The sequence below is a fragment of the Neophocaena asiaeorientalis genome, unplaced genomic scaffold, assembly GCF_003031525.2.
Source record: "Neophocaena asiaeorientalis asiaeorientalis breed wild unplaced genomic scaffold, Neophocaena_asiaeorientalis_V1.1 scaffold127, whole genome shotgun sequence".
In the NCBI taxonomy this organism is placed as follows: Eukaryota; Metazoa; Chordata; class Mammalia; order Artiodactyla; family Phocoenidae; genus Neophocaena; species Neophocaena asiaeorientalis.
This window is the reverse complement of record NW_020175414.1, coordinates 6,245,897-6,265,246: the sequence shown is the minus strand read 5'-3', so window position 1 is coordinate 6,265,246 and position 19,350 is coordinate 6,245,897. Positions and strand designations below refer to the sequence as shown.

The 19,350-nt window shown below is 34.8% G+C and overlaps 1 protein-coding gene across 1 annotated transcript in view; it reads right to left on the bottom strand.

The window, feature by feature from the left end:
• TDRD3 (tudor domain containing 3) overlaps positions 1-19,350 on the bottom strand; it is a 161,334-nt gene that overhangs the window by 38,009 nt on the left and 103,975 nt on the right. The window contains exons 11-12 of the mRNA XM_024767216.1: positions 8,543-9,393; positions 2,186-2,311 (exon numbers count right to left, since the gene is read on the bottom strand). Coding sequence (XP_024622984.1) covers positions 2,186-2,311; positions 8,543-9,393 — 977 coding nt within the window. The remainder of the gene's footprint in view (positions 1-2,185; positions 2,312-8,542; positions 9,394-19,350) is intronic.

Sequence of the window (19,350 nt, the reverse complement as noted above, 5' to 3'; positions counted from 1 at the left end):
CAAAAAAAAAAAAAAAAAAAAAAAAAAAAAGGAGATGGGTTAAGATACGTTAAGCTGGTGGCTTTTATTTATCAAGAAGGAGCTGCTTCTACAACTAAGTCAATTATTCACACAGATAAGGAAGAAAGGATGATCTTATCCTCAATAACACTGTTCATGATCCAAAAATATTTGCTGTATTAATTTATGCAAAATCATAAAACATCAACAATCACTTGGTTACTTGTAAACAGGAGAAAAGAAATACCAGAATCTCCAAAAGATTTAGTAATACTATGCTGCTTCTACCTGAAAAATATTTCACGTATCTTATGAAAGATTTTTAAGTCGACTGCAGAAAAAGTAAATAGGTTAAAAAAAAAAAATAGCACAATAAAGCCTAGAAGAGTATTCACAAGTAGGCAGGAAGAATATGAAAGTATTGCTGTGGTTCAGAATCACTACATGGGCTGTCACATGATAAATTTATTGTCCAGCTAAGTTTACAAAGACCTAAAATCAATAATAAAGCAATGAGGACTATTAAGGGGAAAAAAGGAAAAGTCACTGACTGTAGAAAAAAAATGATCACTTCAGTACCAAACACCTCTGAATGGAAAAGCTACAGTGAGGAATGAGAAATGTGCTCATAAGTTATGTCCACTCTGGAACAGAAAGAGGAAGTAGAGAAGAAACAAAGTAAAGAAACTTAAATTTTTCTTTAGGGAGAAAAGAATAAAATTAATCTTTTATTAAATCTCCTAAAAAAACACTAAATGTAAAAATTTTATTTTGACTCTGACTGTAATGGCCAAAAACACTGGGATCACATGATGAATAGCAAACTAGGGCTCAACTTCTACAAATAAAGACTCAATAAATACTTTTACCATCAAAACTACATTAAGATGTATTAATGAAAAAGAGAATAAATGAAAAGAGAATAAAAATAGCCATCACATGGGAATCAAAAGGGCAAAAGATAGTTACATCAAGTTTCTCTAAGAAAAGATATAAATTAGACATTGATGGTATTTCAGTCTTTTAGGGAAAAAGCAGCTAAACTTTAGAGGATGAGAGTAAAGGAAAGGATCTCTTAAACGTATGAATGTTGTACTGTAAAACATGAAACAATAAGCTACCTAGAAAATGATCATTTTTCTAGAAAAAAAGGTAAAGAATAAAGATCTATGGACCCAAATATGATTGCTGCTACTAGGCTTTTTGTTGTTGTTTTATTTATCTTTTTTGGGCAGGCGAGAGGGAGCAGTGACACAGAGGTCATGACAGAAAAATCTAGAAAGACCAAAGCTAAACTAAACTAAAAGCAGCTCATGAGAATGTATGCTTCAATGATGAAGGCTACTGTCTAGATGATATAGTTTTCTAGTATATTTTTACATTTTAGGGAAACAGCAACAAATTAGGCTTCTAGTGATAAGTTTATTAACAGGTATCCACAAATTACAGAAAGGAAATAAATTAAAAAAAAAAAACTTTATGAAACAAATTCTAATATGCCTTGCCCTCCTGTTTTTGCCTAAATGTAGCTGAGAATCTATCTATGTAAAGTCACATAAGTTCTGTATAAAATGGACTCCATGAGGCCAATACAGTCTAAATTACATCAACAAAATCATCACAGCTTTGACATAACATTTGGCAACAAAATTAATCAAATAATTATTAAACAAAGATATTTAAATTTAATCTGCACATATACATATATAAATATACGTGTAGTAAATGGAGTATGAGTTCATATATAATTTAAAGTGTTTTTCTTAATTTTACATGTAACTAAAATAATAAAGAATATACATGTATCCAACAGAGACTTAAATTTGACAACTGCTGGACATAATTTAGTCAAATTTAAAGTAACAAACTCGGAAAGAACAAAATATGCATAAGAACCCATAAAAACATATACACATTTTTGGCCAACATATAAATAAGGGCACCTATTTCCAAAGCATAATATAACAAAGCATTATACAAGAGAAGAAATTGCAATGCATTCATTTTTACTGTAGTTCAGTGTAACTATTAAATTAAAATCTTACTTTAGGAGTAGCCGGCCGGTTTTAAGCAAATTCAAAATATTTTTCCACTGGCAAATTTCGTATTACTATGACTAATCTTTTAGAGCTATGTATTTCCTTCAAAACAGCTTATGCCTTTGTACAGAATTTGGATCACGTACCCATGCCTCTGTCTGAATGGGCCTGATGTTGCTTAGTAGCACCTCTTCATAGTTTCCATAATCAATGAATTTAACAACTGCTGTCATACCTGAAGAATGAAGAGCTTCAACTTCTGCTCGGTAAAACTGAGGAGACAAAAAGGAGTTTTAAATATGACAATCAATATTGTCTACAAAGGGTGATACATGATGGAAATGTAAATACTCAAAATGTTACAATATTTGTATTTTTTGAAAGCTCATTTTTTAAATCAATTTTTACTGAGACATAATTGACATATATCACTGTATTAGTTTTAAGTGGACAACATAATGATCTGATATATGTATATATTGTGAAATGATTACCACAATCAGTCTAGTTAGCATCCATCACCACACAGTTACATTTTTTTTCTTATGATGAGAACTTTTAAGATTTACACTCTTAGCAACTTTAAAATATACAATATTTTAAAGAAAATAATTTTTAAGAGAATAATATTTTTAAGAAAGAAAGCTTACCTTTGGATAATCATAAATTGGCTAAGAAAAAGAAAGAAATTCTCTCAGCCTTGTGAGTTCTGACATACTTACACTGAGCAGTAGTAAGATTTCAGAACTAAGAGGGTCAAAAGAGAAGAACATTCACATGCTAATGGGTGTAAAAAGAACTAGTGTTATGTTTTGTTGTTAGCCATTGAAGCCCTTTGACTAACACTGGTAAGATGATTCTTATGTACTAATCAGAATATTTAAGTATGGAGCAATGTATTTAAAAAACAGAAATATATGACAAAAAAAAAAAAAAAACAAAGTAAAAGGCTCATTGTTGCAGTCATACAGGCAGCTGTGGTGAAGGAAGGTTTTCAGGTAAAAAGTAAGCACATTACTTATATCCAGGATTTATAGGATTTGAGACATTGTAAGACCGGACACTTTTATTTCATCTGTTTACCCAGTGTTCCTTGGCTCTTGGAAGCAACACACATTAACAAACTCACTAGGAACTGAATTTACGTAACAACTACAATTTTTAAATTTATCTGTTGAGGTAACTGGGAGTAGGTCAACTAATTGGAGTATTCCCTCCACTATAGGTCAACCCATTCAGGACTCAAATTATACGTCTGAACGTTGCTTAGTGAATATGATATGGAAACGAAAAACTCATAAAACTCTTATTTACTCTTAAGAAATGTTTTCTTCAAACTAGGGCAGTAGATGCTCTAATATAACACTCGAACAGTAACTCTTAATATAACAGGACCCTATAGGACCTTCCCAGGACAAACACCCCTCTCCCTCCATGTCCTCCACCTGCCTCTTGTCTGTAGAGAAACTTTAGCCAAAGAATAAATTTAATCAGAGAAGTGAGAAAATGCAGAAACAAAAGAAAACAGTCAAGCAAGACAAAAAAATAATATTGATAGTTTAGCCATTAAGCAAAGTCAAGGACCTTTAGTTTCTCCTCCAGGGCTATAGATAAATATTCTGAGCTGTATCCTTTGGGCTGTTTTGCAGATACTGAAACCCCCACCAGGTAGAAAAAGTTAACCACGGGCTTCCCTGGTGGCGCAGTGGTTGAGAGTCCGCCTGCTGATGCAGGGGACACGGGTTCGTGCCCCGGTCCGAGAAGATCCCACATGCTGTGGAGCGGCTGGGCCCGTGAGCCATGGCCGCTGAGCCTGTGCGTCCAGAGCCTGTGCTCCGCAACAGGAGAGGCCACAACAGTGAGAGGCCCACGTACCGCAAAAAAAAAAAAAAAAGAAAAAGTTAACCACATGATGACTGTAGCCACGACATAAGCTGTTCCATCTTACACAATTCCAAGAACTGGCCTCAAGAAAATGGGAACACACCAACACTGGAGTTGAAGATTACTTGTACTTAAAACAATCATATGATGCTGATCAGATCACTGCATGACCAATTTCAAGATGACTGCTAGAGCTGACTACTGTTCTGCATGTAGCTCCCCTCCACCAACCCCTCCCTCCACCCGTACATCCCTGAAAGTCCACTTTAAAAGCTCTTGCCCCCTGATCAGCAATGGAGAGTTAGTTTTTTGGGACACGAGTCTATCTTCTTCCCAGGACTGTCAGCTTTCTCAATAAAGCCATCTTTCCTTTTACTCAACACTTGTCTCTCGAGATTTGGCTTTCAAGCTATGAACAGAAAAGCCTGAGTTCAGTAACATTAATAGGCTCACCAGAATCAAAAAATACTAAACACAACAAAAACTCTTATTCTTAATCTTCTAAAATAGCAGTTACTCTGGGTATACCAGGAAAGAATCTGCTTTCACTGATTTTTTTTTTTAAATAAGTGATGCTTTTATTTTTTTAAGTCTTTATTGAATTTGTTACAATATTGCTTCTGTTTTATATTTTTTGGTTTTATGGCCCCAAGGCATGTGGGATCTTAGCTCCCCGACCAAGGATCAAACCCGCACCCCTTGCATTTGAAGGTAAAGTCTTAACCACTGGACCACCAGGGAAGTCCCTGTTTTCACTGATTAACTAGTACACTTCATACTACAAAAGTTATTAAGTTAATCCATCGTATTTTCCTTTCCAGATCTGGATGCTAGCAAATTTAGAGATACCATGCTAGAATTTTCCTTATCTTAGAGTTCTTAATATACATTCACATCTCTCCCTTCCTCCTTTATTTCGTAGCCTTACTCTTCTGTGTTCTGTAAATTGCTGTATTTCTGGACCCATGCTTCAGTTGTAAGCTTCTTAGATAATTAATGTCAGCTCAGGTAAGTTCAACAGGTAAGTTCAACAATGACAGCCAGTCATAATACATCCTAGGAAAACAAATAACTTGACATCCTTTCAGGAACTACATGTGAAAAGTGAATTCTATATAATGTGGATATAATAAAGGTGTAGTGATATGGCACTTAATAAAGCTGAGGAGTTCAGGAAAAGCTTCCTGGGGCAGATGACAATGGATACGGTCTTCAAGGATGAAGAGTATTTAGCCAAGTTAAGAACTGAGGAAGGTGTTCCAGGGAAAGTTACAGAGACATAAAACATGAAGAAAAGTATAGGAAACAACAAGCAGTTTTAAATTAACTATGGCATGATATAAGAAGGGTCAACCGACAGGACAAGAAGGTAAGGACCAGCTGATAGAGGCTCTATATGCATGCTAAAGACTACAAGTGAAAGATTTTAACTAGGAAGAATGACATATGCTCTAAGACCAAGATCACAGTGTTGGCAGTTTCAGTGACAAGTTTACGAGTAATAAGATTTAAGGCAAGGAGACCAGTTTGGAGGCTGTTACAATATCCCAGTTGAAAGAGCTGAAAGAGCTGAACTAGTTATGGCAGACATACAGGGAGAAAAAGTATTGTCCCAAATGCTCAAATCCTTCTATGGAAGTAAAGCTTGAGAGAAGGCAAGATATCATGAGGAATATTTTAAATGATACTAACTGATTATTTCCAGAACATCACTACAATGCAATTAAGATTATGCTTTCTTAATGACAGTTATAGGCAATGCTTTTCTTAAATCTTTACCTTAGTCTCTGGCTAGAAAATTGGAAAGTTGCCTATTCTTGAAAAAACACTTAAAAGTTATCTCTTAAATTAGGTGGTTTCAGAATATAACTTATGCCATCTCTTTCAGAGAGTGAATATTTATCTTATTTGCTTAAAGGTGCATCTATACAGAGCCTACAGTCCTTCACTCTAAACTGAATGTATACATCCACGTAAACTCAAAGTAGTCATCTTAGACGATCATCCAATTATTCTAAGAATACTCTAAAAGCTCAAAACATTTTGGGAAATATTAGGCACTATCTTTCAGAAGCTATATGACATTAGTCTGAATATATTCATTAGAGGCAATAGATGAATTCAGTATCATTGATTTTCTGAGAAAATTACAATTGAAAGTAAAACTTTAATAACAACCTCATCAGGTATTTGAAAGCATTTGGGTAATAGCACAGACAAAACTATCTGATATATCCCAATCACCTAACGCTTAGCAGCTACTCAATTATGGTCTGTTGAATACTTAATATTTGTTGAAGAACTTGTCTAAGTGTAATATCTGAATATCTTAGGTCTGTTATTCTCTGTTGCTTTATTTGTTTCTGGTTTTTCGTATTCTCTCTCTCTCTCTCTCTCTCTCTTTGTATTTTTAACCATGCCTCATAATTTTTTATAGGATGCCAGACATTGTAGATGAAATACTATGAAGAGGGTCTGTATAGAAAATGTTACTTTTCCCCAAAAGAGGATTATATTTTGGGGGGCAGGCAGACAGAGTACAAGGAGATATCCTTAATCATGTAAAGGGTTGATTTTAGGCATTGTACTGGCTTGTTTGTATTTTGCACTTACTACTAGGGCACAATCCTTATGGGATTTCAATGGAAAGCCTGAGGCTTTTAAAAAGCCTTTCAAACATTATTAATGATTAATTATTAATCATTTACTTCCTCTGCTCGTCAAGGTCACCATCAACTCCACACTGTCCAATGCAAACTAAAATTTCCATCCTCATCTTAACCTTTCACAGAAGCATCTGACAGAAGTGAACCCTCCCTCTAAGGTAGACAATGTTAGTTCTATAAACTAACACTGATTTCCAACTACTTCTTGCCTCTACCATAATGGAGAAACAGTTAAGCATAAGTAACCCCTCACTAGCCAAATCAAACAGTTGTTGTATTTTGGAAAGTGAGTGGTCTCAGCTGCAAGAGTAAGAGTCTAGATAGTGAAGAACGCCTGTACTTGCTTTCCAAGTCTCCCTAATAGCCAAGGAGAAGCCAAGTGAAACAGTTCCAACCAATGAAATTTGTCTGTTGGTATTTCTGGGAAGGCTTTTGCTTTTCTTGAAAAAAAGAAAAGACAGCTAGCGCTGTCTCCTCCTCTGCTTTTAGCCTTGAATAAAAACTTGACAGTAGAGATTCTGCTTCTAGACAAATGTTATCTCACATTCATACCAAAACCTTAGAAGACTATGCCATCTAGTTGTACCTGGACCCCTCCTTGCTGCTATCATTAGATAACACCTCCTGATCCCAAGCCCTACAGCATCTTTTAAAAGATCCAACCACACTTCCTAGCCTGAATTTCAGTTCCTTGAAATTTTTAGTTAACTTTATTTCCACCACTCCTTTTAGCCACACACAGGCACACCCTTATCAACTGAAACTACTCTACATAAGAAATATTTATTTCAAATATTTTTTGACTTGATCCTCACATCCACCTAGGTCCCTCACACTATGACTCACCTCTGTTTTTATTACCTTGCTAATATCTCCAGTCCCCTAACTACTGGACTTTTTTCCTGTGTAAGTGCCCCCTTGAGAATGAACTAGTTAACAAAGTCAACAAATAATTATGAAATCCCTACACTATGAGAGGAACAGAGCAAAAGAGGAAAAACTAGAGATACATGGTACTGCCTTCAAGGAACTTAGAATCATGGTAGGGGAAACAGTTATCAATGCAGGAACCAAAACCAAAAATACTTACAAACTGTAATAAGTTTTAGAAAGTGAACAAGGCACTGATTGAGAAAGACAATAATGTAGAAGGGATGAGGGGTCAGAAAAGAAGGGCTTCTTCTAGAAAGTATCTGAGCCAAGTCCTCAAGGATCAGAAGAGTAGTTGGTGGAAGAGCATGTTGGGCAGAAGGGGAAACACGTACAAAGGCCCTTCTCTCTGAGGGTCCCTCTGTCCTCTTCCCCCTCCTGTTTGCACTGTGTTGGTCTTCTCCCTCTCAGCCAGGCTCTTTTATCTGATGCACTGTATTCCTTCTCAACCTCCTCTTCTTCTTCTTTTTTTTTCACGATTTCCCTCTTTCCCTTTTAGCCAGAATATAATGTAGAACTGAAGATTGTTTAAATGATTTGTTTCTTAAATTATTTATTATTAGCTAAATAATTAACCTTCCTGCTCTTAATTTTTTTTAAAGTAGGCTGACTGTGTATTTATCTTTAAATTAAATGAAATCTGCAGAATTTGTGTCATTCAACTGATTTTCTCCCTTGTGAATCAGTATAATTTTACTAGAAAGAAAATATTAATGGTTCAGTTGATGATAACTGAAGTAACTCATCAACTTCACTTAATCACTTTTACAATACTTTTCTGATATGCAGGTGAAAATCAAACCTAACATAACCAAATCCTATGGGACTCCTAAGCCTCCATAAAAAATATTAAATATTTTGTTTTCCCTTTGATAAGTTATATATGTATACATCTATTCAAAGACTTTACAAACTAGTACAATCATAGAACACAACTCAGTCCCAAAGTAATGGCTTTCTATGGTCTCACTAGCCTGTTACATTCAGTACTATTAGTATTTAATAACTTTATAACATGCATACCTTGTTGTCTTCCCAATAAAGTGCTAAACATTCATCTCCAGGTTTCCATAGTTTTGCATACTCCATAGGAATAGATGATTCAAGTACTTTTTCTGGTTTAATTGGCCCAGATCTTCTTTTGGGCCCACTATTGTAAAATATTTTATCATCATAGGGTGTAGCTGTGATGGGTCCTGCTGGCTTAATAGGTCCTACTCGCCTTCCCTTCAGTGGCATTTCTGTCTCTCCATTTGGAACACCAATGAGACTATTTGTTCGGACAGGATTCTGGTAATCAGCATTTACATTAAAATGTTTTTCAATTTTTACACCACTAAAAGCTTCATTATTTATTGTTCGTGCTTTCCTATCATAAAAATGATCAGGATTTGCTATTTGGCTTTCTCTTTTCCCACGTTTTTGATTATTATAATCTATGGATTCTTGAGGAAGTGGATTTTCTTTTGCCTCTGCATAGGATGGAACTTTTCCTGATTTGCTTTGCATAGAGTTATCCCTTTTTTTAAATGCAGCATCATTGTGCTGGGAACTTAAAGGGTATGAAGTATCTTTAGTTCTATCATATCTAGAATATGGTCTATCACACTTGATTCTCTCTTCAGCCCATACTTCAGATCCTGAAGAAGTACTTGGTCTTTCAGAACCTCTGTTTCTAGGTAATCCACTGCCTTCTAAAACTGACTTTGAATTTTGGATGTCTCTTTGAAAACGAGGAGGTTTTTCATTCCTTGGCTGTCTGGTATCATTTCGAGGAAGATATCTTGGTTGATTATTATCTTTTACTCCATTTTGCTCAGTATTTGACAATCTGTGTTGTCCTTGATGAAGCTGCTGTGGCTGTGATTTAGGTTCTGAAAAGTAAAAGTATATCATATGCATATTAAAATGAAGACTCTGTATTAATACTTAATTATCAAACTACTATTTTAACATCTTCCACTATCTTCCCACCTCATTATCTTAATCCCTCTTTACTTTGTTAGAGTCCTGTATTTCTAATGTACAGGTTGCCTGGTTAGCCACATTAGTGAAGTAAAGCAATGATATGAACCATGAATAAATGGTGGATTCAAAAACAAGTTGTCTTTGTCACTGAATGTTTGCACTGTTATAACATAGCCAATCTATATATGCTATTCTGGTAATTCATTTCCCAAGCCAGTAATGAAACAGAACTGCAACCTGATAACACAGAAGCTGCTATAAAACGGTACAAGTACAACCCTTGCTCAAGTCCTTTCTGAATCCCAGTCCCATTTAAAATGTATAGCTATCATTGTCAGTCAAGTTCTAGTCTTTGCAAAAAAAAATATTTCTCAAATCTTTCTGGATCTGGAATTGCCAAGTGTTTGGATTACAATTAGATATTTACTATAGACCTATCAAAGTAATTAGGAACAGGTACTACTTGGAAATACAGAAAAAAGTGTCAAAAATACGATTAAGCAAAATAGTGCAGATAATGTACAACTAGAAATCAAAATCAGTAACATGGTAAATATACACTCATAATCTGATGGTTATTTCACATAATGATTTTTATTCTACTTCAGTTTGTACTGTGTCACTTACTCTTTCTTCCTCCATTGTTTCACATAGCATGTCTATAACACTATAACCAATCATATTGACTGGTCTTTGGTGTACACATCTTGTTTCTCTTGTCATACACTATAATCAATATGCAGATCAGGATTATTCTTACATTTCTCCACGGTCACAATACTTCTTAACAGAGGCACTATTGACATTCTGGGTGAGAATGTTTCCTGTATTTGCAAGAAAATTAACTTCTTTGACCTTCAGATACTAAATCCTAAAGCATTCTCCCTCAGGATTCCTAGTCACTGTGACTACTCAAACTGTCTCCATACATTTCCAAACACCCACTGGAGGAAAAAAGGTACCAGATAAAATGTTTAGATCAATAGGAATAAAGAGAAGACCTTTAAAAGTTCCTGAATGAGAAAGCAAGTCAAGACTAAAGATCAAGGCTCAAAATGAAAAGAAACTTCTCAATGGAACCACTGGAAGCTAGAAAGCAATCTAACAGACTTTAAATGTCTTTGAAATTAAAGGAAAATTATTTTCTAAGTACAATTCTATATTCAGCCAAACCACCCATTAATTGTGACTAAGAATAAAAATTTTTTCAAATATGCAAGATCTCAAATAATAGCCAAGACCATCTACAGAGACATTTTTACAAAATCACTTTTTCCCAAGATGGGCTTTATAAATATAACACAAATATCTTATTTTTAAATCACTGTAGTCGATATCAATTTTTTCTTTAGAGAGAAGAAAAATGGACACAAATGAGCATTTTCAGCAGAAAGCATGTTTTGGCATTTGTTCCAGTCATTATTAGAGAATAAGGGCAGCAGCCGTCTCTTGCTGACAATCTGCTATGTATTAGGTACCCCACACTAGCACTTTATACACATTATCAATAGTCCCCACAGTAGTCATACAGGTATTGTGGGGTTTATTTAATAGAGAGAGGTAAAGTCCTTTATATATTGAATTGAAGAAATTTTTCAGCTTCCAAAATAAATCAAATATGAAGGTATTTTATTTCCTGACAACAAGGTTTGAATAGATATTCGGGGAGTAAGCTTTTTAGATCTGTGTTTAGGGATCAATTTTTCAAAATTATTCCAGTTAGGGACACCAAAATCTATGATGATCAGGAAATACAAATAACTTAAGTCATCATGAGAGTAACTGAGTATCCTGGACTACAAATGGCAGTTGAATAACCATATATACGGAATGAAGGCTTCAATTAGGCTTGGTAGGTGTGGGAGAATTTGATTTCAGTTCTTCTAAAAGAAGAAAAAAAGTAAAGATTTCTTAATCTATTTTAACTGAAGATGTACATTAGATTACAGAATAAAACAATTAATTTTACTACTAAAGAATATGCTTCATTTACATTATTATGCTGAGGCAATATAGTGAGAGAAGAATCTATAAAGGAAACTGCTTTTAAAATAAGAACGCCTTAAAAAAAATAAACTCGATGAGGCAGAAGATAAAATTGTGCTTTTAAAGAACATAGTTTTCGGGCTTCCCTCGTGGCACAGTGGTTGAGAGTCCGCCTGCCGATACAGGGGACACGGGTTCGTGCCCCGGTCCGGGAAGATCCCACATGCCGCGGAGCAGCTGGGCCCGTGAGCCATGGCCACTGAGCCTGTGCTCCACGACAGGAGAGGTCACAACAGTGAGAGGCCCGCGTACCGCAAAACAAAAAAACAAAAACACATAGTTTTCATATACATCCATGTAATTCCAAAATAAAATAACAGTAAGCCAAGGAAGGTCCTTAAAGGTTTCATCATTCTTGGATTTCCTTAAACCTAATACCTTTTATCTTAGGTAGTTAAGTAATGATGTCAGATATAAAGAAAATATTTTGAAACTGAACTAATCTATTAAATAAATAAAAAAATATGCTCAATCACTAAATTCTGGAACGGTGATTTTAAATAAATTAAGAAATAGCCCAAATGTCAAATAGAAAGCTCAACTCTGCATCATTCAATTCTGAATCTGCAACATTCCTCAATTCTGCATCATTCAATTCTGAATCTAGTGGCTCTCTGCCACCTTTCGTGAGGAGGCATGATCATCCCAAGCCACCAAAATACTAATTGGCACCAGGGGCCAGGTCTACAGTCACTCTAATAGGAATATACTGAGACACTCTTCTGTATAGGAAGGGGAATAAAATGCATCACTATTTTTTTCTTTTTTTTAATGACCTGAAGGGCAAAGATGAACCAAAACAAAAGCATAAATGGAAATTGGTAACATTTAATATTAAATAGGAGAAAAAAAAAAAAGAAAATCAGCAAAAAAATGACAGAAAAATTCATCACAAAATAGACAAAACTGTGAAAACATCTAAAAAATTAAAGTGATACAAGTCCATATGATAAAATTAATCAAAGACTACTACATGAGTTTCATTTGCCTTGTAATAAAATGTTCCTATTAGACCAGATCATGAGTTTCAAAATTCATCTTTACAAGATAATTGATTACAATGTTTTACAGCCCCATGATTTGAAATGCAAGGATCATTAAGAACGAATTTACTAATTGTCACAAATTATTTGGGTTTGTACATAAGAATATGCTTAATTAATCAGGTATCTTAAAATATTAATACTTCTTTGCAAAGTATTCATTCTCCAGTCACAGTTGTACCTGCTTTTTATAGTAAAAAAACAGGTATATTTTGTTTCCCAGGATGACTCTTCATTTTATTCTGAGACACCTACCTGAAGAAATGACTTCATTAAGACTTTACTACGTACCTGACTCTACTTTAAGGTCTTTTGACTACATTACTTCATATAATTCTCCCAACCACGCTGAAGGGCAATATTATTATCCCCATTTTACAAGTGAATTAACAAAAAGCAAGGCTAACAGCTAGAAAATGTTGAAGCCAGAGCTTAACTCAAATCTAACTGAAGCAAAAGCCCACAATTTTCTCATTATGCCAACCTGCCTGCCCACAGGAACAAAACAGAATGTAACCAACATGTTAACTACAATTTTATCACCTACATTTGTTCATTTCTGGTGCGATGCAGAAATCACAAAAGCTCTTTGGCAAAACCAAAGGAATGGCCATTTATGGGCTAGATGCTATTTTTAAAAAGTCATAGTACCGCAGTACAACAGGTTACCTACTAATGCAGACATTAATTCAAGAAGAATGGTTAAAATTACTGCTGAGTAATCCTCAACAAATAAAGCAAAATAAAAACAAATCATTAAAGATACTTGTTACAAAAAGATGGTATTAACTGATTAGTACATGAATTCACATTAAAAAAGAAGCATAACATTTTCTAATATTTCTATGTTTATATATAAACCCGATTACATTTTTTTTCACATCAAAATTTTCAACTAATTTTCTCAGTTATACAAATCAGGGCTTTTGTGTAAAATATCATTAGATATTGTGTATATTCTGTAATGATCACAAAACTCTTTGGCTATAAAATTTTATCTATCAGCTCAAAATTTATACTTTGTGTCCTCTGTAAAAAGTTACTTCCTCTATAAATTTATTCTGTATGAATTCTGACTTAGATTAAAAAGGTTAAGACAAGGAACTATGTTTCATTCTTAGCAGGTACATATAAACACAAGTGGTTATTAAATGATTATGTTCTCCATATAGTAAAAAATAAACTGTAGCCTTTAAAAAATATTATGTTATAGGAAGAGAAATTGCCCATCACCTCAAGCCTAAAGCATAACTTTTTCTTGCTATATTAAATATGTCCTTTCTTACCACTCTCTTCAAAATAATCACTTTAACATCCATAGAACATTTATCTACTGGATATCCTTCAGCTTGTCTTCTAACCCCACTACTTCACTGACACTATTTTTGTCAAGGTCTCCAATCAGTGGTGTGTTGGAGCCAGTCTGAATATTGAACAAAAACAGATTATTAAATTTTCAGAAAATCTGCAATCTGGTTGCAGATTGAAACTAGCTAATTTTTGATAGCTTGAAATTAGCCATAGTGGAATATTTACACCACAGAAATCAGGAAAAGCTAAAAATCAGAGCATCCCTCCCCTGCCTCCCACCTCTTCCCCCACAGCCAGTTGTTAAACATTCACCAGCACACTCTTAATGCTATGTAAACCCAATGGACACCTCCCATCCTTATCTCTGTTTCTACTCCTCCTACTTTTTGGCAGCTGTTTTCTCAGTTTCCTTTGCTGACTCTTCCAGCTCTATTCAATCTCTAAATTCTACTGCCTGCTGAGTATCTCTCCTTGATTTTTTAAAAACATATCTTTAAAAATTGTATTTCAAATTCACAGTAAGACAATTTTCACCAACTTTCTATACATTACCTTTAAATTGTTTCACTAAAGTTATCCCTAAATCTACATGTAAATTTCTATATACAATTAATTTTTAAATTCAAATAACTACTAACTTTACATTAATAATCCGGACATTACCTGTGCAGCACTGTGGCATATTTTCACTTTCCACCTGCTATTTTATCTAGAACCTTAAACTACCTGGATAATGTCAGGTGCTATGCTGTCAGAATGCTTAAAAATCTAGGGACCACGATGTCATAACAACACAGATCAGAGCATTTCAAAGTAATTCTAGCTAAGGACCAGGGTTTTTGTTGTAGTTATTGGTTTTGGTTTTAATTTCCAGTCAACTGTTGACTGTCACTTTTGTAAAATGCAGTAACAAATATTGAGGCATTGACAAACTGCTAAAAGAGTTTCTGAATACTTACTTCTCAATTTCAGTATTTATCTGTACTTATTCAAAATCAGACACTGTACCAGTATAGACTACAGTATCACTGGTACAGACTATTCACTGTTAAGGTAACAAGTCCACATTACAGAATTAAAAACAACTATCTCAAGTTAATCTTAAAGCACTATCTAGATATGTGGGGTAAATTTGCACTTCAAAAAAAAAAAAAAAGGAATGGTAGAAAGAAATCAGTCCTATAAGAAAAAATCAAGGACTGGGAAGGTCATACTGGTGGTTAGGGATAGAGAAAAATTGACAGGCAGTGGATAGATAACTACACATTTTCTCTCTTTTGCTAACAGCTTATGACTATTCACATAGCAGTCATTCATCCCTGGCTTCCAAGTAAGCATTCCACCATCAATTTCAATCAATCAGTTGCATAGGGAAATGAGGAGGAATGTTGTTTGATGCAACTGGATGTAAACATACACGATACTCAATACACGGGCAATCCTTTCTTGAGGAAATCCTTCACAAGAACATCTAGGCTAACACATACACATTCTCCTTGTCTTCTTGACCTAGTTTTCTGGCCTTCCAATAAAACTGTTACCATTCTATCACATTCCCTTCCTGTATCCCTATTCTTCATTCTTTAAAATTCAAGCTATAAATCTATAAATCAAACTATTTAAACTGACTTGAAATTTGATTAAATGAAAATAAAACAAAACCAAAAGAGACACCTACCAACCATCCAAAAAGCCTGCGACTTCATATGCATTACTCACCAACCATTAATATTATACCTGCTACCATCTAAATATATTACATCTGAATATTATGTGGAATTTGAAATTATGCAGTACCATTAACCAAGAAAAATGCTACTTCTCACAAAATCCACAGAAAACAAAGAAATGGAACTCCACAAAAATAGTATATGTAATATAATCTGAATTTTATTCTGCCAACAAGAAGAGTCAATGGAGCATTTTAAGCAAGGGGGTAGTGGGATCAAACTTGTGTCTTGAAAGATCACTGTTTGCAAAATGGAGGATGAGATGATAAAGTTCTGCAAAAAGTCAGTGGAGGGTTGATGAGGGCCTCAAGTTGGGTAGTAGGGGAGGAGATGAGGACACAATGAGTGAAGGATGCTATTGCTACTACTGCTAATCACAATGATGTTAACGATGATAGTGGTGGTGGCGGTGGTGTTAGAACTACCATTATATGGAGGCCTATGTGCCAAACACTGTGCTTAGCACTTTTATGCATAATCTAATTTGATCTTCTCAATAACTCTAAACTTAGGTGGTGCTACTGTTTCCCCATTTCCCAATAATGAAATTAAGGTTTGAGAGATTATATAACTTTCCCAAAGACATACAACTAGTAAAATACAAGACCTGTGAGTTAAGTTAGTGGTAGAATCAGTTGTATTTATCTGTCACAGCATCCATTCAATTCTCCTCTTCCTTTGGTAAAAGAACTCTGCTTTCAGTGATAACTACTCCCTCCCCTTTAACATATAATCCAGAATCAATTAAGATGTCCTAAGCTCTCCTGACTAAGAAGGAGGCAGATATAGACATTAGAAGATGGAAGGTCTTTTTTCTGTCTGATATTCCAGGTATAAGGGCCATTTGATTGTTTCTGAGAAATATTTTTTTTTATTACTTTTTCATATTATGAATGGAGATTTGACACCAACAACTGTCAAGCAGACCATCCAAGTCTCTTTGTACTCCGATTTCAGCCGCTTCACACACACAAATGCCAGCTTCTCCACTGGGAGTTGACCTTGGGGAATCAATAATCATATGATGAAAGGTATTTATCTTTTCCCAGAAAAAATGTGCTTGGAAAATTAAGATAAGTGTTTTTACGTGCCTATCTTTATATGTCATTATGCCCCCTTATATACATTGGCCTTATGCTATACCTGGTGCTACCTGGGCCAATCTTTGCTACCACGTGAAGACAGCCCATCAACACACAATTCAGAGACAGAGAAAGACCTTCCACTTATATAAGCCAATACATTACTTTTTTTGCATATTTGGATTTCTGTGGCTTACAGCTTAATGTAAACTAATTCAGAAATTAGTGCCAGGAAAAAGAGTGATACAAGTGACAGACCTAAAATGTAAAACTTGTTTAGTAAAGGAAGGGTGCAGGGTAGTAAAAGCTGCTTCATTCCCTAACAGAAGTTGGCACTCCTCATTGTTTGGTTAAACTGTAGCCTATTGTCTTGGAACTGAGACCACCTAACTAATGAGGCCAATGCTTTAGAGAACTTGGTATGAAAATGTCAGGGCAATGAAAGGTGTTGGTTACTTCAGTAAGTCCTACAAGAAAGCAACAAGCTGGCAAGCTTGAAAGTAGAAAGGACACAGATGGAACTAGCTATGAGGTGCTCTTCTCAGTTATACCAACAAGCCAAAAGCACTGTGACTCAGATAACCATGCTTCTTGAGAGATTACAGAATTCTATGAACCAAGGAATAAAAGAGGAAAAGTAGAAGATGAGACTGGGTCCTGGGGAAGCTTGATCACCTATGACCATGTCCAACATTTATGAATGTTGGATGAGTTCTTAGTTCCTATAATTGTTTAATTTAAATCTTATCCTTTTCATAAAAAATATCTCTATTTGAATTCTGTTCATATTTTTCTAAGTGTTTACCCTTTATACAACTGGGTCATATTCTCTAGTCTACTTTCTAAAATTTTGACACAAAATACGGAGAAACATAAATAAAACTTGTAACACATACTTAATTTACAAAATAAGCTATAGAAACAAGGAAACAGAGGAGTATGAATTTAAGAAAGTTACTCTGTCCACTTTTCTCACAATGCCTCTTGTTCCCCATTTGGAAAAATGAAGGTTTTCCTGGTTTCATTTAGATGTAAAAAGTTAAAACAGTAAAGTTACTGTCTTAAGGCAACCCCTCCCTCTATCTCTGGCCAACCCAGATATCTTCCATGATAATAGAAAGAATAAAACCTACTCTTTTTGTCCCAAGTTGAAACTTAAAATATATATTTCTAGTGGGCATTGTTTCAAATGGTAGTTATGTATTACTGAAGTAATATATTGATAAACTTAAGGTATGTAAAGTTGAAAGTTGGCCTGATAATCTGGCCATGAACTCTATCTAGTCTATGAAACCAAAAAATTTTTTAAGAGCCTATATATGAGCCTTTCAAACACAACCCTATCACAAACTCATCAGTTGAATATTGACATCAACCAACGTGACATCAAATTATTACATATCACATAGAACACTTTAGTGATCACTCTCATAAAACAATGTAATCCAACATCATTTTTTTTTTTTTTTTTTGCGGTACGCGGGCCTCTCACTGTTGTGGCCTCTCCCGTTGCGGAGCACAGGCTCCGGACGCGCAGGCTCAGCAGTCACGGGTCACGGGTCCAGCTGCTCCGCGGCATGTGGGATCTTCCCGGACCCGGGCACGAACCTGTGTCCCCTGCGTCGGCAGGCGGATTCTCAGCCACTGTGCCACCAGGGAAGCCCAACCTCATTTTTTTCAGAATATTGATAATAATGTCAACTAGAATTACATTTGACTTCAATTAAAAGACACAACAAAAACATTAATGATACAAGAAAATCTCTAGGAAAAGTACATGTGATGATCAATTATAGGCACTACTTATTTTATTGCATTTCACCTTATTGTACTTTGCCAATACTGCGTTTCTTACAAACTGAAGATCTGTGGCAACTCTGAATTTGTTAGATGATGGTTAGCATTTTTGAGCAATAAAGTAATTTTTAATTAAGGTATGTATATTGTTTTTTTAGACATAATGCTATTTCATACTTAACAGACTACTGTATAGTGTAAACATGACTTTTATACTACTGAAAAATCAAAAAAAATTTGTGTGACTCGCTTTATTGTGATGTTTGCTTTATTGTAGAAGTCTGGAACCAAACTTGCATTATCTCCAAGGTAAGCCTGTATCTCTGACGGAAATTTCTAAAAATCAGGATAAAGAAATGATAGTGCCCTTTGTTCTTTTAGAGAAAATTATATAATACAATGTGAAAGTAAATGTGTTACTTACCTGCATTAAATCTGTAAGAAACATATTCTTAGAGGATGTATTTTTTTTTTCCAACAAGCCTAACACATTACACAGAATTTGATATGACATAACAAGTCCATCCAGGCCTAGGCTTATTCAGCTAAACATGACTTTTAGGGTTACCTGAACTAAACAAAATCCTCAGACAGCTTAAATGATACAAAACATAGAAGCAAGAGAGGTTTGATAATTCAACTGAATTAGAAACAAACATTAAAAAAAAAATCCAAATATACACATCATTGAATAATGATAACTTCTTTATAATCAATTTAGGTATGTAACAGACACAAATAATGACACTGATGATACGAACATGAATAAAGTTAAAAGCCCATAGTTATTTTCATTAGCTGTCCATAAGGCATTTAACCATTAAAATTTATGGAGACTCTATCCTGAAAAGCTT